Source organism: Zootoca vivipara, chromosome 1, assembly GCF_963506605.1.
Source record: "Zootoca vivipara chromosome 1, rZooViv1.1, whole genome shotgun sequence".
NCBI lineage: Eukaryota > Metazoa > Chordata > Lepidosauria > Squamata > Lacertidae > Zootoca > Zootoca vivipara.
Window position 1 is genome coordinate 59059559 of NC_083276.1, and position 21155 is coordinate 59080713.

The window sequence follows — 21155 nt, forward strand, 5'->3', positions numbered from 1 at the left end:
ATGTAAAAGTCCTTAAGATTTTTGAAGATAGCTATCATATCTTTTTTCAGTCCCCTTTTTCCAGGCTAAACATACCCAGCTCCTTCAAGCGCTCCTCATAAGGCTTAGCTTCCAGACCCTTGATCATCTTGGTGGCCCTCCTTTGCACACGTTCCAGCTTGTCGACATCTTTCTGAAATTGTGGTGCCCAGAATTGGACACAGTATTCCAAGTGTGGTCTAAGGCAGAATAGTGTGGTAATATTATTTCCCTTGATCTGGACACTATACTTCTGTTGATGCAGCCTAGAATAGTATTAGCTTATTTTTGCTGCTGCATCACATTTTTTTTACTAATGTTCAGCTTGTGTTCCACCAAGACCCTTAGATCCTTTTCACATGTACTGCTAGTAAGCCAGGTGTCTCCCATCTTATATTTGTGCATCTGGTTCTTCCTGACTAGGTGCAGAACCTTACATTTGTCCCTATTGAAGTTCATTTTGTTAGCTTGTGCCCAGTTCTCCAATCTGTTAATGTCATTTTGAATTCTGATTCTGTCTTCTGCAGCATTAGCTACCCCTCCCAGTTTGGAGGGGTATTTGATGAGCATCCCTCAATTCCTTTATCCAAGTCATTTATAAAGATGTTAAACAACAATGGGCCCAGGACAGAACCCTGCAGCACCCCACTTGTCACTTTTTCCAGGATGACGAGGAACCATTAATGAGTACTCTTGGGGTTTGGTCAGTCAACCAGCTACAAATCCACCTAACAGTTACCTCTTTCAACCCACATTTTACCAGCTTCCTCACCAGAATATCATGGCGGACTTTGTCAAAAGCCTTACTGAAATCAAGATACACTATGTCCACAACATTTTCCCGATCCACCAAGTTTGTAATTCCATCAAAAAAAGAGATTGGTCTGGCATGACTTATTTTTGAGAAACTCATGCTGGGTCTTTGTAATCACAGCATCCTTTTCTAAATGCTCACAGACCAACTGTTGAATGATCTGTTCTAGGACCTTTCGTGGTATCAATGTCAAACTCACCTGGAAACAAAAAATAAAAAAATTCCTTCCAGTAGCACCTTAGAGACCAACTAAGTTTGTCATTGGTATGAGCTTTCGTGTGCATGCACACTTCTTCAGATACCTCACCTGGGTCTTCCTCCCCCTCCCCCTTTTTGAAGATGGGGACAGCATTTGCCCATCTCCAGTCTGTAGGGACTTCACCTGTTCTCCAAGAATTCTCAGAGATAATTACCAAAGGCTCTGAAATAACATGCACAAGCTCCTTTAGTACCCTTGGATGCAGCTCATCAGGCCCTGAAGATTTGAATGCACTTACAGTGGTACCTTGGGTTACAGACGCTTCAGGTTACAGACGCTTCAGGTTACAGACTCCGCTAACCCAGAAATAGTACCTCGGGTTAAGAACTTTGCTTCAGGATGAGAACAGAAATCGCGTGGTGGTGGCGCGGCGGCAGCAGGAGGCCCCATTAGCTAAAGTGGTACCTCAGGTTAAGAACAGTTTCAGGTTAAGAACGGACCTCCAGAACAAATTAAGTTCTTAACCCAAGGTACCACTGTAAAGTAGCTAGGTGTTCCCTTGCTACCTCGTTTCCTATCTTGGGCTGAGGTAGCCTATTTTACATAATCTGAGGAAAGCCTCTGATAAACGTAGCTGCCTATGTCCCTGATGTGTATATGAAACAAAAACATTCCACACTATATATACATCAAATATTTGCTTTTAGATCATGTTGTGATCATGGAAATTTCTGCTGGCTATGTCTATGTGCCTTCCATTTCATCGTTTCTACATCCATGTAAAAAAAAAAAGTCAATATGGTTCATGAGTGGAGATTGTGTGTGTGTGTGTGTGTGTGTGTGTGTGTGTGTGTGTGTGAGAGAGAGAGAGAGAGAGAGAGAGAGAGAGAGAGATCCAACTTTTACTATTCTTTGTTTCATGAGTTATTGCAAACTACTTTGAAATTTTTTGAACTGAAGCATGGTGCAGAAATGACTTCAAAAATTAATAGGCTTTTCTTTTGATTTATATTAAACCAGCAGAAATCCAGCCTAGCAAACATCTTGGCAGAGCTTTGTTACAGTGAGGGAAACTCAGGAATTCTTGGGTATTCTGGCATTTTTTCACATTGTAACGCAAGTGCTGATACAGTCCTGCAGTCTTTCTCTTTTCTTCGTTAAATTTCCTTTTTGGTGATTTCTTCCATTCTTAACAACTCCCAACAGACCAGGCTCTTGTGTTTTTATCTCTGAAATATTTTCTCTCTGGGATGTTGCTTAGGTTATAGGTAGGCTGGAAGCTTACAGCTGCCTCCCCCACTATTGTTAAGAAGTAATTGTGCACTTGAGCCCAGAGTTATAAATGATGCCTTAAGGCAAATCTGGTACCCTTTCTCTGTGTGGGGGGAAAAACTCACTATGGAAATAAGATATTAAAGGTCTGCTCTGAGGAGAAGTGTCATTGGAGGCTTGGTGGAATGGACATAGGGCATTGCCTGATAAAACACTTCAATACACCATTTATTTTAAGCAGACAATTGAAGATGTCATCCTTTGTCTCCTAGGAGGCTGTGGGTCAGTGTATAAATTAATAAGTTTTGTGTGCTCTTTTACTTAGTTCTTATATTTTAATGTTGGAGTCATCATTCATGACACATTAGAAGCATAGGGCTAGTTCGAGATGGTCTCTTCCATGGATGGAAAGTCCTCTTCCATTTACACCACGGGTGTCAAACACAAGGCCCGGGGGCCAAATCCGGCCCGCCAGACCTCGTAATGTGGCCCGCCAAGCGCCCCAGCCAGCGGGACCCAGCAGCGGGACCTTGCTGCTGAAGCGCCGCGCCGACAAAACGCCAACAAACAGCTGGGGCCGGGGGGGTTTAGAAAGGCGGCCAGAGCTGCACTGCGTGGAGCGCCCCGAGCCACAGCAGGAGAAGGAGGAGGCAGCTTGCCGGGTCAGCGCTCGGCAGCGCCGCATGGAGAGTCCCGAGCCTCTGCGACGCAGCAGTGCTCTGTAGCACTTTGAATCCTCCTCCTCCTGCCACGGCTCGGCGCCTGGAAACGGCTGCTGCTGCTGCTGAAGCACAGACAAAGCACCCAGCAGCGCTGTGTGGAGGAGGAGGAGGATTCAAAGTGCTACAGAGCACTGCTGCGTCCCAGAGGCTCGGGACTCTCTGCACGGCGCTGCCGGGCACCGACCCGGCAAGCCTCCGTCTCCGCCTCCTCTTGCCTCACCTCCTCCTCCTCCTGCCACGGCTCAGCCTCATGAACGTGAGCTCAGCAGCGGCTCAGCCTCACGAATGCGCAACTCTGAGGCTTTACGCACTTCTCCTAAAACGGACACCCGCTGCCTCACGCTGCACGGGAAATGCTTTTTGCCCCTGGGTCCCTTCGCGCTCTTTTCTGGCGCTGAAACAAGGCAGCGACCCCCCCTTCCCTTTCTTTCTTCCTCTCTCTCGTTCTTATTCTTTCTTTCCCTCTCCTTCCTTCCTTCTTTATCTCTGTCTTCTCTCCCTCTTTCTTTTTCTTTCCTTCTTTATTCCTTCTTTCCTACTCTTCTTTCTCTCACCTCTTTCCTTCCTCTCTCCCTCCTGCTCCCTCTTTTCTTGTTTTCTTTCTTTCTTTCTTACTTCCTTCCTTTCTTCCTTCCGTCCTTCCCATCTTTCTTCCTCTCCCTCATTCTTATTCTTTCTTTCCCTCTACTTCCTTCCTTCTTTATCCCTTTCAGTCTTCTCTCCCTCTTTCTTTTTCTTTCCTTCTTTATTCCCTTCCTTATTTCCTACTCTTCTTTCTCTCCCCTCTTTCCTTCCTTCCTCTCTTCCTCCCACTCCCTCTTTTCTTCCTTCCTTCCTTCCTCCCTTCCTCCCTCCCTCCCCTCCCCTCCCTCTCCCTCTCCTCAGAAACATAGGATGCTGCTTTATACTTCTGGCCCTTAAACCCTGGAACCAGGAGAGCAGCTCCAGTGCGTCAACCTCAGCCAGTCCCTTTGGTGAAGGGTGGTGGCTCACTGGCAGAACATCTGTCCTGCATGCAGAAGGACCCCAGCATCTCCAGGTACTACCGGTAGTAGCTCTGCAAAGGTCCTGCATGAAACCCTAGCGAGCCTCCACCACCCAGTGCAGTTACCAAAAATCATTTTTCAATAAATTGTACAATAATTGTACATTTGAATATCTACTTGCCATTATTCTGACTATGTTTCTGCTTTCAGAGCTAGTTATTACTTACATTATTACAAAAAACAGTAATAATTGAATGCAGTGACAATAATTTATGATAATAAAGAGTAGACACATAGTCCTACAGATACAACCGGCCCTTTGAGGGTGACCAAACTGCTGATGCGGCCCCCGATGAATTTGAGTTTGACACCCCTGATTTACACAGAGATCCAGGAGAGGAAGCACGTTTGAGAAAGGGAGCGGGAGACAATCTTTGCCAAGTCCCCCTTCAGCCCGTATGCGCTGCCTCTCAGCAACCACCCCAGGGTAGGGTGGGAACTGCAAACGTTATGGATATACATTATTTGTGTGCGTGTGTGTGTGCACGCGTGCCCTTAATCCTAAAAATATAAACATGTTGCATATCATATGATAAACTAGTGATTTAAAAATAGCAATAAAACCAGACCTTAAAAACAGTAGACATAGTACATCTATCACAATAATTGACAGTACATATATTGACTCAAAAATAAGTGACTAAAAGCCACCACTGCAGTGATTTTGCATGGCAAAAATGAACATGAGAACTGGACCTCATATAAGGGGGAGGGAGGTGATTTTGTGAAGAGAAAATCTAAAAAGGCCAGGCCACTGAAAAGAATGTGCAGTCCCCTGCTGTATATAGTATAAAATGGGAGCAGTCTTGGCACTAATAAACTGAGCTATTTATGTCCCATACTTCTATACAACTTTAAAATTGTTCAGTCTTTAGCAGCAAGACTTTCAGTTGTCTGTGATACTCAGCACTATCCGCCCTGAGATTTAGGAGTAGACCAGATGTACATAGTCTTGAACCAGCTGAAGGGTAAGCACTTTTAAATCCCAACAGTTTCAGTGAGACCCTTTCACGGTTTCAGTGAATCCTTGGTGTTCATTCCAGTCAGGAGACTCACACAAATATTTAGAATTAAAACATGAATTCAACACAGCTACCCATGAGATTAATATGTCTGAATGAAATCTTTGCATAGTACTCTGATCTCTTTTCCGTAGCTACAGGTAGGTAGCCGTGTTGGTCTGACGTAGTCGGGGGGGGGGGAATCCTTCCAGCAGCACCTTAAAGACCAACTAAGTTTTTTATTTTGGTATGAGCTTTCGTGTGCATGCACACTTCTTCAGATACCTTTTCTGTAGGTTAGTGTTAATCCCACCTTTGGGTTTGACACTTTACTACTTCCTGATTTATCTCCTGCCCCTTAAGGCATTTTGGAAAGCTTTGTGTTGAATGATTCCCAGAAAACAAGTTCCACTAGTTACGAATTATTCTCCAAGCATAAGTGCAAGCAGAAGAGAAAAAGCGTATCCTATTACACTGAGTTTTCATTTTCAATTTGAGAAATATCCCAATCTCTCTAAAAATGCACTTCTATTATTCTCTATTGTGATCTTTGGATAGTGGAGTTTATAACTTAAATCAGCTGGTAATAATGTTGGTGGCTAACAGCATAGTGAAGATTGAAAAGAGCAGGAGAGAGAGGAGGAGCAGTGGATTTAAGAACCAATAAATGAACTGTGATAAGGGAGACAGAGAGCCTGTTTCTGCTCAGCATTTTCAGTTCTTGAGCAATGCCTTCACCTAAAAAAAAAAAGCTTATCATTTGCCAAATCGTCTTCTAACATGTACTGTATTTTAATTTCTTTGAAGTATTCTGTTATGTTGTTAGTTACTTAGTGAATTTTTAATCAAATCTGAACACTGTTGGTCTTGGAATAATATCAGTATTAGATTTTAGTGGCAAAAAAGGTTCCACAATTCAGTACAGAAGCATCCTTAACCCAGCTGGAACTAACCTTAGGCTGATGCTGCATGTGAAAACTCCTGCCACAATCAACTTGTTAAGTATCTTTTTCATCACATGCTTAAGAAGACTGAGAAAGCAGTAGGTATGAAAGTATTTAGGCTGAAAACCATATGGATGTTGCTGACTAGGAATACAACATTCTCTCCCCCTGCCCCTCCCAGTGTGTTCCTCTGCATACCTGATAGCGTGTATAGGAGAGGAACTAGTGCAGACTCACATGTCAGCAAGATGAGAATGGGCAGAGCTGTCTGAATGGGCCTGGAACAACTGAAACAGCAGAGCTACTGTATCCAACCCACCTCTGGCTACTGTCAATCAGGAGAGAAAAGGGTGTGTGTGCCCATTTTTGTTGCATCAAATCAAGGTTGTTGCAGATTAGGAACCAAGGATTGGGTCCCTTGGGGGGATCCCACCCCAACCCTGCCCCAAAATTACCCACTTTGGGGTTTCTTGCTATATTCTGCCAGCGGGAAGGCTGCTTACAGCTAGCTTGGGGAGAGTTTGTGCTTAAACTGCAGCAAATCCCCAATCCCCCTGCCAATTGAGAGAAGCCCGTCACCTTTTTTTCGAACACCTTCCCTTGTGGAGTGTTCCCTCAGCCTCCTCTCTTCTCCCCTCTCCTTGGGAGTGCTCTGGCCAGCCATAGCTGCCTCCCCTGGTCTCTGAGCTTGCCCCCCCCCCCAAGAGAGGTGCCGCCTCCCACTGCCCCACAGGGGCCTGGGAAGCACCCCCTGGCCAGCACCATAGACACCATTCACCTGGGAAGCTTGTAGCCAGGGCTGCTGCAACAAACAGCTATGCAAGCCTTTAGGAGGCAGAGATGCGAGAGGGCGTCAGAGGAGGGAGGGAAGGAAAGAGGGACAGAGACCACTGTTGCCCATCACACCCCTGACCATCATCAGCGTGTGGATAACAGAAGAAATCATGATTACTAGAGTGGAAAACCATGTACCTGTTACATAGTCAAATTGGGATACAGCTTCCAACAACCTTGAAATAAACCATGATGTTTGTGTAACATGTCAGGGTTTATATCAGGGCTTTTGGCTCCTGTATAAAACCCTTCCATGTTCACATATTGCCTTCTACTTATGAAGGTTTCCATTTGAGTTGGCTTTGATAATCATATTAACCACACACACACACACACACACACACACACACAGAGAGAGAGAGAGAGAGAGAGAGAGAGAGCTGAAATCACCCTAATCCTAACTTTTAGTTTCATCATGCAGTAACTTGCCATCATTTATTCTGCAGACTGATGATACAAACCCCATGCAGTCATTGTTATCGTTCCTAGAATTCCTCATGTCGTGATGTCAGCATCAGATGGGTGTCCCACAGGAAAACAATGGAAACAGCTATTCTCACTTGGTTTTATAGTACAGTTTAAGACGCTTTGTGGTTTTTCTTTTCTCAGAAGAATTTCTCTTTTAGGCTGTGATGTCATGTATCTGTCACTGAACAAATGAATAGTTAATGTTTTAGGAAGAACTGGGTAATCACCAAGTTTCTAGTTGAAATGCCGCATGCCCATGTGGTGTAAAATGGCCTTCTTTTGGTACTAATGGGAGAGTTCCATATTAAACTTAGATTATTAATATCTGACTTGTTGGTGATACACATGTAAATATGTCACACCTTTCTCCAGGTTAGTAAACATCCAAAAAGCTCCTGTATATTACTCTTATTCCTCTTGCTTGAAATAGAAGAGACATGGAGGATTTCTGTTTGTGGAAGAATAAATACACCTTCATGTTCCCAGCAGACAAGCCATGCAAACAAAAGAAAGGTAGTAATTATGCATCCTGGTAAAATGGTGATGGACTGTACCATATTAAACTTACCTTTTTCAGTTCTGTGTACACATGTGGTTTTGGTATTTGAAGAGCTTTGAATAGTTTGTCTGTTGGGAATCAAGTTTGTTTCTTCCACAAACTGTTCTTTAAAAGGATCCGATTTGTTGTATTCCTTTTCTGAAGAGGCTGGATTCCTGCGGTGGGTTGCAGTGAGCATGCAAAATCTAGCAAAGTTTGTAAACAGCCAATTTGGCATGGGAGGAACATGACAGTATGAGCAGAATACAGTGGTGCACTTGCCAGCACTGCGCATGAACCTTTAACTGAGGTCAGATTTTCAGTTTAGCGTTGCTTCTGAGCATGTCACCAAAAATATGCAATTTGCATATGGTACGTCTTTATGGCAAATGCTATGCACTTTAACCATTGCACATGCGACGTTGCCCTATGTATAGCCAATGAAGAGCTACTCTTTGTTGTAAATTGAAACTTGGGAAAACTAAAAGCTAATGCCTCAGAGCCTCGGAGAAGCTGCCACCTCTACAGATTTAAGCTTTCTGGTTGTGGTGTTTACAGTGTTGAGTTTGATTGTGGGATCCTAGGTTCAAAACCTCACTGACTGGACAGCTTTTGGAAATCACAGTTTTTCAGGTACACCTAACTTACAGGATTTCAGTGAGAATAAATGACTCAACCTACTATTGAAAGAAGTATGGGCTTGAGACTTGATTAATACACAAATGTAAAGAATCAATTATGATGTTGGAGACCCAAATAATTTTAAGTGTCTTAGAGGTAAGGCAGGCAGAGGAGTAACTTGGCTAAAGGCTTCTGGTTAACGATGTACTGGCCAGTGACAGTGCTTTTAACTTTTGATTGCTATACTAATCTGCATGTTTAACATGTCTTTTATCCTTCTGGTAATGTTCTTCCCATTTTTTGTGGCTGCATGTTGTGTACTAGGAATTTGGCAGTGAAATGTTTGTTAAGGACCAGCTGAGATTGTTTTGGGGGGGCTCCCAAAGTTCACAGGAAACTCTAGTATTTTGGCTGAAACAGAACAGAATCTTGGTTAATATTTGAGGTCTTAAAGAGTATTGGTTAAGACTTGCATATTTAGACAAATGGCCCCCTTCCTTCTGGGACTGAGCCCGTGCTAGTTGTCAGAATCCTTCATTCTTCACTTGGCACCTGCAATTTTTATTTAATTGTAGGCTGGAGTAGGGGAGATTTGCATTCTTAAACAAGTTTAGTCCTATATGAGGACTTACCTCAGTCATCTTATAAAGCTTCATTTCTTCTCTTTCAAACTGAAATGTCTCTTACCTGTCAGATTGAATTTCAGCTTTATTTTCAGTTTTAAAATGGCTTTCCACAACAGGAAGGAAAATGACTATGTCTCTCAGCACTCACATAATTTTCCAGCATTGAAAGTAGATTTCATTTGATTGATCAAGTGACTAAAAGGAAATAAGACAGGGTCTCAAGTTATGGCTGAGTGGACTTTTGTTGGCATTAGAAGTTATTGATTGCCCCAGCTAAATTACAAAGATCCTATCATTGTTCACCGAGCATGGAATGCTGTAATTAGGAGGGCTGTTACATTTCCCTTCTTTTCCATTCGCGTTTGAATGCAACCACTGAGAAACTGAAGCATGGGCAAAATTTTAAAACAACATGTATAAAGAAGCAGTCTAAAATTGGTATAAAACTACATTCTGGAGTTGGTTTCTACTGAGGAAAAGAGTGCTTGCATGCATTGTTAGATCTATCAAACACTTTTCTGTCCATAATTTTCATGAGCTTGCTCTTCTATTGATTAGATTATATTCTGTTTGCTGTTCATTAGGAAGGCTATGTTTGCAGGAAGGAAAGGAATATTAATGGTGTAATAAGAAAAAACACAATGAAGCAACTACTGTGTTACTATGTTTATACCTTTCTATAGTTCTGCAGCAGCTAATATGTTCATTGGCTGCTATCTAAGTAAAAAGTAAAGAAAAGAACACTGCCAGTTCTTTCACCATGATTAAGGACATGAACCATGGAAGTAGAGTCCTTCCCCCCCCCCGTCTCCCCCCCCCCTTGCATGCAGAATTCACTGATGGTTTTAACTATGGTTAGTTGTTAATCTCTCTCCCTCTCCAAATTGTGTGTCTGTGTCGTCTGTCTGTTCAGGAGATAGTGATCCTATTATTTATTGCTGACTGGCACAGTTTAGCTCAATGCAAGGTTAATAGCAAAAATAAATATGGTTGACGCTAATCAGGGGCCCAGTTTCTGCATTCACTGTGAACCAGAACTGAAATAACATGTTGGAAGAGTGGCTAAAGCAAACTGGATGGTAGGGGGGCATTTTTGTGAGAGAAATGAGGCGTGTGCAAGACAGCAGCTCATGCCCCATTTCCAAGGCATAATTTGGAGATAAAAGATACAGTATCAGAACCAGACCTAAGTCTGGCGCAACTTCCATTGAAATTGGTGAAACTTAACCCCAGGGGGATGAGTTTAGAGTGTGGCTATCCCAGCTGTCCTTTATGCGATATGTCCCAAAACATATTGCAAACAGCTGGGCCACTGCCCAATAATTCTCTAGGGCCTTCTCTGAAGACTTTTAAAATATTATATTCCTGTTTACAAATCTCTCCACTAGTAGTTCATATTTAAATCAGTTCATGTTTTATCAGTTACAGCTTTTGCATATGTGCTTTTATTCTATGTTGCACTCCATGCTCGGAGGATTTTTTTTATTAAAAAAAACCAACCAGTATTGTCTCTTGCTTGAAGAGGCAAGTCTTACATAGTAAGTCTTTGTTTTTGCGCATGGTGTAACTTTAGAAACTGAATCCAGCTGGCAGCTCCTGAATGAATTTCTGCTTCATCTCCACGTCCCCCCCGCCAACCCCAACTGAGTTTAGAAGCAATACTGCATATCTAGTTCTTGAGAGGTTGATGAAAGGGCATATCATCCTGTCAGGTACACTTAATAAGAGCACCCGGTGGCTTGCACAGAGAGACCTTCTTTATGAGATCACATTTGTCTTTCAACCGGTAAAGATTTGCTTCATGTGTTACTCTTTCCAGAAGCTCTTCCTGAGGGCTATGTAGGATGTGGCCTTACACAGAGTCAAGCCATTGGTCCACCTCAGTTGTGTGGTCAGGAGCAAGCCCCTAGCTCTTTCCCCCTTCTGTAACTTGTAACTAGTAATTGCCTGCCTCACAGGATTTTGGTGATATCAATCATAATAAACCACTGTGAATCACTCCGAAAAATGATAAAATAACTGGTAAGTTATAGGCGTAAGTCTATGCCAGAACATTGTAGAGAAATACCAAGCTCCAAGTGATTCATTTCACTTTAGCAAAAATCCAGAATGATTTTCATTGCCCAGCTTCCTTCAAATTTCTGTCTTTTCTCTTACTTTCTGCGTAGAATTTTCCTTATTAGGCTAGCATAATTTTGTGTTGTGTAAAAGTAAGAAAGCTACAACAGCAATGATGTGAGTGTTCTTTTTTAAAAAATCCACTTAGGGAAGTTGCCTGAATTATCATTTGATTCTGTTTGAGACTGTTTCTACAGGCCCAAATCAATAATTGCTGTGAGACCCTGAGATGTTTCAAAGCTCCCTTGTGTGTCACCTGGCTTCTTGGTGTAGCTGTGGCTATTGTTTATTTGAGTTATGAAGTTTTTGTGGCTTTTTTCCCTCCTCTCAGCTGGGATGACAGCAGTTCTGTCAGCAGTGGGATCAGTGACACCATAGATAACCTCAGCACCGATGACATTAACACAAGCTCCTCCATCAGCTCCTATGCCAACACACCTGCATCCTCTCGTAAGAATATAGATTCCCAGGTAAGGTTTCTTGTCTATATCAGACATGTTTTAATAGTGTTGGAGGTATTTATTACCTTCAGTGCCTCATGATTGTTGCTTTTCCAAAAGAGAATTAAGGACTTATTTCATTTGAAGCTTCTGGATTTCAAGGCTGCCGTCCTAAAGAGTATACCCCATACAATGGGACCTGCTTCTAAGAAAACATAGATAGGTTTCTAGATTCTGATGTTTCCTGACTGCTCCTAGAGATCAGAGCAGAGACACGACCAGACTAGAATAATGAATTGTTGATGCCCCTATATGTTTTGGTGATTGTCACGTGCTTTTTAAAATTGATACAATATTTTATATGTTTGCTTATTTTATATGTTGACCATGTTGTTCTACGGTAGGTGGCTTTCAGTAATATTTGATATGCAGATTCTTCCTTTCCCTGGATGATCTTACATTGGTCTGGATAAATGAAAGACTTGCCTTAAACTGTGTGGTCAAGAGAGTATTGACTGTTGACCAAACATATGGGGGCGGGGAGCAAGACTAGACCATTCTGCCTACCTCTGCCCCCCAAACCCATGTGTTATCTACACATATACAACTGGACATGCCAAAGCTCCATATTCAAGATTAGAAACTTTTCTTTTCACGGAGACTTCACTCATACATACCAAGTGTGAAATATACACAGACATCCTTTTCTCACGTTGTCACAAACAGAGGTTACATGCAGGGCCAACTATTTTAAAATAAAAACACACTTCACCTATTGCAGTCTGTCTCAAGGCAGTGTCCCAGCATTGAAAATTGAAAGACACAGCAACCTTTGTCTGTGCTGAGGGTTAGTGGCTTTTCAGCTTCCATAGAAATGTAACAATTAGGTGCTGAACTTGGGAAAAAGACTAAGACCACACACATCTATCAAATAGTTCTTTTTCTTTCTTTGACACTGAAACTGTATAATCTACTATTAATTAAGGAATAGATTTTTTATTTAGTTCAAATAAAAGTGGAAAGATGATTACACTTCCAGCGGAAATGTAAGCGTGTCTACTTAATGAAATGCACTATTATTTTCCGAGGTTGCATGTTGTTACTAGCCATCCAGTCTCTTGGCAGCTTTCCACTAGAAATTTATATTTAATGTCTGTAGGTGGCATTCTAGGAGCTTCCAGTGTTCCTAGCAAACAAATCCAAATACTGTACAGTAAAGAATTTTGTATCAGTATGCAATTGGGACGTTTTCTGTAGCTTTCTGTCCCCAAGATGTGCTGTAAAAAATTGCACTCTCTTTTGCTTTCCTTAGCTTTCCAAAGTGGATACAACCTGATTACATCTAAAACTTCTTTGAAGAATGCAATAATTTAGGGGGTTTCACAAGTCAAAGGCAATTTGTCCATGCTTTCTAACCGTTGCTGTTTCGTAAATATTTCTGCGCAGCTATTATTTCACTTCCTTCTTTTCTTTTCTTTTAATTGAAACGCGAAAATATTTTAATAGCAGTTTTTCATATAACAGTGCAGTTGCCATGAAGTGTTACTCTTTGTTCTCTTGCCATGAAGTGCACAGCTGTGGCTGCGTTAAAGAGTTTTGCCTCTAGTTGTGCACCACAGTTTTTATGTGTGTTTTAAATTGGTGGTGCCTAGTTTCCCACACACCCCAGAAGAATTGAGACATAGCAAGTTGAGGAAGTGTAACAATAAGAAGAGGAGTCCCACATGCCAATCAGCCCCGCCCCCCCAAATTCCTATGCAGTTCCTTGAGAAAAGCAGCTAGCACAAGCCCAGGCTGTAAAAAAGGGGGGGCAGGAGGGCAGGCACCATGACGGTAAAGGAGAGCCAGTGTAGTGTAATGGTTAGAGCATTGGACTATGACCCGGGAGACCAGGGTTTGAATCCTTACTCAGCCGTTAAGATCATTGGGTAACCTTGGACCACCCACTGCCTCTCAGCTTAACATACCTCACAGGGTCTTTGCGAAGATGAAAAGGGAAGAAGGGGAACCATGTACAGCACCTTGAGCTCCTTAAGTGGCATATAAAGGTTAATTAATTAATTAAGGATGAGCAGGGGGAAGAATGACATTGAATCCAGTCAGTCTTCCCTTCCTAACGGAGCATTCCAGCCCAGGTGAGCTAGCAACCCTTAACCTAACCCCAGGAGAGAACAAATCACGCCTCTTCCTAGGTGAGGGGTGGGTGGGCCAAACCCATGCCTGCTAAAGGCAGAAGCACCATTACCCCCACACCCCAAAAGAGAAAACAAGCCACAGCATGTCAGGGCAAGGTCATGTTTATTAAAATACAACAGTTTGAAGATCTGCAGAATAAAAACCAATCCAAAGGAGTAAGGGCTGCTGAAGTAAGCTAAGTGTCTGGAGAGAAGCCTCTCGCCTCACCTCAGGGCATGCATGTGCACCTTCACTCAGTTTGCCGAATTTGTATGATTACACTGTGAGGTTTAGCATCAGTGGGACTGTGGGTTGCATCTAGCATTTTCATTATATTTTCAAGAATTGCACTCAACTGAACAAGTCCTTCTTTGAGTGCAGCTTCTCTACCTTGAATGGAAATGGCTGCTGTTCACTGGGCAAAAGAGGGTCACCTTGTATATTTCCCCTCACCAGTGCACTCAGAACAATAATATGCCAAGATGTCATGTTTTCAGGTGATACATTGCAGGGGTGCTTCTTACAGGCTGTTTGGAGGAATGTAGCTGCTGTGGCAGAATTATTTCTTTTAAATTGTTTTATTTAAAAAAAAGGAAAATAAAGAAGCCACCCCCCTGAAAATGTGGCAGTTGCTCTCCTTCCACATCTGAAAATGGCAGAAAATGCTCCCCCACCCATGAAACATGAGCGCAGGTCACCTTTAGTTTGTAAAATCATGCCTCATGTCTAAAGAATTTTTTTGCCTATTTTGCATTTTGAAATGTTTTACTTATGTAAACCGGGCAGGATATAAAAGGACCCACCCAGCAGCATAAGGAATAAGTGCCCAAAGACACAGATTCCCCCAGCGCCTGCAATTTTGGGTTCCCATATGTGTAGCAGGTTCACAGCTTTTTCAGCTATTTGTGGATGTCAGTCTCCATGTGTGGGATTTGAATTGCAAATCATTTCGGATGGATGGTGAAGCCAGTGCAAGTGAAACAAAAGAGTGCAGATAAAGAATACATCCCAGAAAAGGGTCCCTTCTCTTGGTCACCATACGAAGAAAAAATAATAACATTGTACTTGAAAGGTCCTAGCTTGTAGGATGCATTTGGAGGGAAAGGGGAGGAAATTAATTGTGAGGAATAAATAAACCAGGCTTTTAGGAGATTCTAAGTAATCACAAATTTAAATTTAGTCATCAGATGTGAAGCATTGCCACTTCTGAAAATTTCTCACCTCCGTTGATGATAAAGTTAGAGTGAGGCTGTGGGTGTGGGGGAAGCACACATTTCAGTCTTGCAAAAAGCTGCCTCTTCATACTCCATAGATCACATTGCCAGTAAGGAGATAGGAAAGCAGAACAAAGGAAAAAGCTCACAACACAGATTTGAAGTGGGTTCATGTCTTGCAGTAAAAAGATATTGTGCTGAATGTAATAATGAGGGAATTCAGGGTGAATCAGTTGATTTCTCACCGTTATAAATCTTGTTTTTATGTCTTTTATTTAGTGGCTTTTTTGCTTAAATGCATTAGAAATAAATTTACAGGAAATGTGATTCGGCTTAATTATTGTTTGTATTTAGAATTGATTTTTTTATTAAAAAAAATGTAAAGGAGACAAAACTAAGTAAAAAGTCCTTAGTGAGGTCTTTAAATAATTGGTGAAGTTTCTAAGGATTAGATTTTTGATGCTGGAGGAAGAAAAAGTTTACAAATTTATGATTTCCTTTTTCTCCTCAGACTGATGCTGAAAAGCATTCCCAAGTGGAGCGGAATTCCTTGTGGTCTGGCGACGAAATCAAGAAATCCGATGGTGGCTCAGACAGTGGTGTGAAGATGGAGCCTGGGTCTAAATGGAGAAGGAATCCCTCTGATGTGTCTGATGAATCTGATAAAAGCAATTCTGGGAGGAAGAACACAGTCATTTCGCAGACGGGTTCCTGGAGACGGGGCATGTCAGCTCAGGTTGGCATTACCACACCAAGGACAAAAGCGGCAGCCACCTCAGGAACTTTGAAGACACCTGGAACAGGTGAGGAATGCACAGCCAACAGACAAGCAATGCAGGCCAAGAATTTGTGCAGTTAGAAGACTATTTCCTCTGTCGGGATTTCAACTGCATTTTGATCTATGTTTGTCTTTGATGGAGAACTGTGCAATAAATATCTGCCCTTGTGTACTGGTGCCAAACTGAAGAGGTCCTGCCAACAATGATGTCGACTCAATAGTGTCTTGTAACTGGGGTGAAATTTGCCTCTTGAATGTATGATGTATGTGCTAAGCAGTAGAACTCATGTGCTTTCTTGAAAGTGTAAATAAATCTGAAGGCACCTTTGAATGCTTAGTTAAGACCAGCTTGTTCTTTTTAAAAATCACCATCTACTTAATTAGAAAACATGTCTAAGTTGCATATGCAACCTATCGCCTTGTAAGCAGCATATCCAGCTGTGATAACTAATTGTGCCTGCAAGTTTATTAACACTGTATCCTATTGCAAATGAAATATAGCAGGAGAAACTGAGTGTGTAGGCACCTTTAGCCTGGTGTATAGGTGCCCTTAATTTTAAAGTAACTTTGAGCTTCTAAACCAGGGATCGGCAAACTTTTCCGCTGGTGGGCTGGATCGTCCGCATGTGGGAGTGCGCGCACCCGTGCGCATGCGAGCACATCCACCGTTCTTTCCCCGCTGGCTTTCGGAGCCATGGCAAGGGAGGAGGTGGCGTCTGTGGCTCCCTGCAACCAATAGGAAGCCGTGGCTCTGTCCTGGAAGTCAGTCCCCATGCACTGGTTTAGCTCCACGTGGGGACTGACCAAGCAGGCGGCAAGGGCTGGGGGCCAGTTTAACGACCCCTGCAGGCCAGATTCGGCCCGCGGGCGGTAGTTACCACTGTGAAACAGTAGCAGCACAGGCCCTCTGTGACCGGCATCACCCAGAATGCCTTGCACTTAGGATGCACCCCCTCTTCAGAACAAGGGAGAGTGAGAGCACCAGGGCTGCGGGCATGTTAGTATGGACAGAACAACTTTAAACTAGGGGATGGTGGTGAGGAGAGGAGGGGCGTGGCTGGTGGGGACCACTGTGGTTGATGCACTGCCTTGCCTCATTCTTGCACAACCACCTCCCGTTGCCCCAATTTTTCATACCCTAGGGCAGGGCTTTTTTTCACCTGGAACTCAGTTCTGGCACCTCTCAGGTGGAGGTATTCATGGTTAGTTCTGGCACCTCCTTTTCTAGAAAAATAGCACTGCCCTAGGGTAAGTGTGGAGAACCTTTGGACTACCGTTCCTATCATCCATGGCTGTATACTTGCTGGGGCTAATGGGAGTTTTAGTTCAGCAATGCTGAGAGCCAAATTTTGCCATATCTGCCCTAAGGATACCGTGCTCACTTGGTTTGAATCATTGGGCCCACGTGCTCAAATTTCACTTTTAAACACAGCAGTTATATTATCATTTCTGTGCATAGTGCTATTGATTTCTAGAAATTAAGTAAAACTAGAATGCTTCCATATACTCTTGTCTTTCATGTGTTTTAAGCTTTTTCATTACTTCTTTGCACTAATGTGCATAGTGTTTGATACCATGCAATATTTGAACCTGCTTTCCTTTTTTCCTAGGAAAAACTGATGATGCCAAGGTATCAGAAAAGGGTAGAATTTCTCCCAAATCTGGACACATTAAACGTTCCCCATCAGATGCAGGACGGAGCAGTGGTGATGAATCAAAGAAACCTTCTACAAATAACTCTAGAACAGCTGCTCCTAACACAAATGCATTTGGTTTTAAAAAACAGAGCGGGTCAGCTGTAGGCATTACTATAATAACAGCTAGTGGGGCAACTATCACTAGTAGATCAGCTACTCTGGGCAAAATCCCCAAGTCATCGGGACTTATGGGAAGGTCTACTGGTCGGAAGACTAGTGTTGATGGCTCGCAGAATCAGGACGATGGTTACTTAGCCATTAGTACTCGAAGCAATCTTCAGTACCGGAGTTTACCCAGGCCCAGCAAATCCAGCAGCAGATGTGGAGCTGGCAATAGATCTAGCACCAGCAGCATAGATTCCAACATAAGTAGCAAGTCAGCAGGCTTGCCTGTTCCTAAAATGAGAGAGCCAGCCAAAGTTGCCCTTGGGAGCTCTCTGCCAGGTTTAGTCAACCAAACAGATAAAGAGAAAGGGATCTCATCGGACAACGAAAGTGTAATCTCTTGTAATTCTGTTAAAATGAACCCAGCATCTCAGCCGGCTTCAAGTGCATCCCAGAGTGCTCACCAGCAAGGAGTCAAGTACCCAGATGTAGCCTCCCCTACCTTGCGCAGGTATGTAGAGCGTATTCAATTGTGCAGTGCCTGAAAGGACTTCAGAAGTTGGTTTTTTTTGGGGGGGGTATATTCTGACTTTGACATTCTTGAAACAGAAATTGTTGTTCGTTGTTGTTAAAATGTATAGACAGCTTCATGGCATAAAACCATAAAAACAGTGTACAAAGTAAAAGCAGAATGAAACACTGAATGAAATATTCTCTGGGAATGACTTCAGCCACAATAAATCCCCTGTTGCACTGCCATTCTGGATGAAATGCAAAAGATCCTCTCTTCTGAAAATGAAATTTTCCTTTCCTTTTGTAAGAAGAATACTGTACATGTTTTGCATGCCAGATTTGCTAAAACACTGTCATTGCAGACTTGTTCATATAGCTAGAAAAAGTCATTCTGGTGATCCTAGCCAAGATTGCGTATACTGGTACTTTATAGGTGTGCTTGGTGCCCATTTCCTCCCCCTTGCCCCCCCCCCATATTAAGTGGGACAGTGGCTTGCCCAACATGAATCTAGGAGAAAGTACATGATACTCATCCTGAAAAGTATGTTAATATGAATACTTAGGTATTTACACAATGGCAAAATAATGAGAGGTGTGCGTGGGCAGGGAAATCCTAGAATGACCTTATTTGATCCAGCATTTAGTGACAGAGGAACATAGAGGAAAGAGGGAAGCTATCACACTTCATTCAGATCCAAGTCAGCGTTATTATGCCTCACTCATTGGTGGACTGACACCAATTTGCCTCTTCTGAGTGCAGGTTATACTGGGTGGGTGTGCATCTATATGCAGTATAGATCAGAATGAAATAATCTCTAATGGATTATGATTTGATGGATATGTTAATTGGCTGTTTTTATTGGAAAATAAATAAAAATATTTTTAAAAAAAATCTCTAATGTATCCTGTTAATCTGACGAATAAGGATTTCCCCCAAATATGTTTGAGCCAAAAATGTTTAAACTCAAAGGTTCTTGGTATTTTTCCTGACTTACTTTCCTTTTCTTCCCTTCCTCAGACTTTTTGGTGGAAAGCCAAGTAAACAAGCTCCCATCACAACTGCAGAAAGCATGAAAAATTCAGTGGTCATCTCCAACCCACATGCAACCATGAACCAACAGGGGAACCTGGATTCTCCTTCTGGCAGTGGCATACTGAGCAGCGGTGGTAGTAGTCCCCTTTATAGCAAGAATGCAGACATGAACCAGTCTCCATTAGCTTCTAGTCCCAGTTCAGCTCATTCGGCTCCTTCCAACAGCTTAACCTGGGGCACAAATGCCAGTAGTTCTTCTGCTGTTAGCAAGGATGGGATTGGATACCAGTCTGTTAGCAGCCTGCACACCAGTTGTGAATCCATTGATATTTCACTCAGCAGTGGAGGTGGCCTGAGCCACAACTCGTCCAGTGGCTTGATTGCAGCTTCTAAAGACGACTCGCTAACTCCCTTTGTTAGAACCAACAGTGTAAAGACAACATTGTCAGAGAGGTGAGATTCCCCCCCCCCCCCGAAGACCTTTGCGATGCATACTGTGTGTATTATTATGTGGTTTATGTAATCGGTAGCTTAATCATGACATGTTTCACTATGAATTATTCCCACTGAGTTCAAGTGTCATTCAGGATAACTTATTTTTGTTCAGTTTGACAATCCTGTGAGGTAAATAAGGATTGCTGGAGAAGTTGTTGTGCAAGCATGAATCAATCTAGGGAGTTCAACAGATGGCTGTGATCACTGTGCCTGTCATCCTTTCAAAAATCTCTGTTAACTGTGGGGTTCCAAACATATGGTGAAAAGTGCCTAGATTTTCAGACGGGTGAATAACAAACCACCTTGTATATGAACTGGATCGTCACAAGTCTGATTTCACCAGTGAGAATTATAGCCATGAATAAGAGGCTTCGCATACACCTTGGCATAATGTGGCAACTATGAAGAACATGCTTTATTTCCTGTCAAACCATACTTGAAAAGAACAGCATGCCTTGTCGTGTCCATCCATTCGATGGGCATCCTGTTCTGCCATTTAGCTCTCAGCTAGGATCACATCAGTACATTACTTTCCAGTACTGTAATGGGCCAATAAATTAGTGTAGGTTATAATTTCATAGATTGAGGCATAAGAACTCAACGTAAAGCATAGTGCCCGAGACATAGGGAGAGTTGGGAAGGATTTAGTTCAAATCTTACATCAGCCACAAATTTGCAAGATAAGGCAAGCCATTATCAATCCGCTCCATTCTTCCCTTTTTAACATGTGGACAGTAGTACTGGCCTATTGGTAATTACTGAGATAATGAATGTTAAGTACTTTGAAATACTAGGGGCCAAACTACATATGACATTTAATGTGCCTTTAAAATAAATGCAGATTGCATTATCTGGTTTAAGTAACAAATAATTAACTGGACCAGGACAGACCAGAATATGGAATTTAAGCCTCTGCTGCAGTCCTGAGAAAAATCCTTCCCGTGATGCTGGTATTTGATGTGGAGGAAACTATTCCACTAATGCCCAAAGTAAATACCAACTTCAGAAGAGAGATTTTATTTAGGATTGCAGAAGATGAAAGACTTAAATTCCCTCTTCATATCTACTCTGTTCCCATTAATTATCAATATGATTTAATTTGTATTTTTAGAAGCCTGCACATTAGCTGCAAAGTTGCATTTAATGATGTTCTTAACCTCACGGTGTAGTTTGGCCTGAAGGTTTAGTATCTCTTGTTCCTTTCTGGACATATCCATCACAGTTATGATGACTAAGTAATCCAATTTAATTTTGTCACCCTATATTTATTTTGATTGCAAAAGTGAACTATTTTCATTGATCTTACTTATTACCACAATTTTGATCTGATGAGTAAGGGCAAGTTAGAAGGTAGGCACCAGGAGCTAAACAAAGACAAAATGTATATGTCACTTTTTCTTGTATAATTGATGATAGATTGAGCTTTTTGTTCTATACTTCTGCTGTAGCTATATTACTACATTTACCTTTTCTTGCAAAAGAGA

The 21155-nt window shown here is 42.3% G+C and overlaps 1 protein-coding gene across 10 annotated transcripts in view; it reads left to right on the plus strand.

Annotated features, from left to right (window-relative positions):
* Positions 1–21155, plus strand: part of NAV2 (neuron navigator 2) — a 538652-nt gene that overhangs the window by 466552 nt on the left and 50945 nt on the right. For all 10 annotated transcript variants that reach the window (XM_060275159.1, XM_035117262.2, XM_060275158.1 and 7 more), the window contains 4 exons: positions 11553–11691; positions 15562–15853; positions 17439–18141; positions 19162–19629. In XM_060275159.1, the coding sequence (XP_060131142.1) occupies positions 11553–11691; positions 15562–15853; positions 17439–18141; positions 19162–19629 (1602 nt within the window). The remainder of the gene's footprint in view (positions 1–11552; positions 11692–15561; positions 15854–17438; positions 18142–19161; positions 19630–21155) is intronic.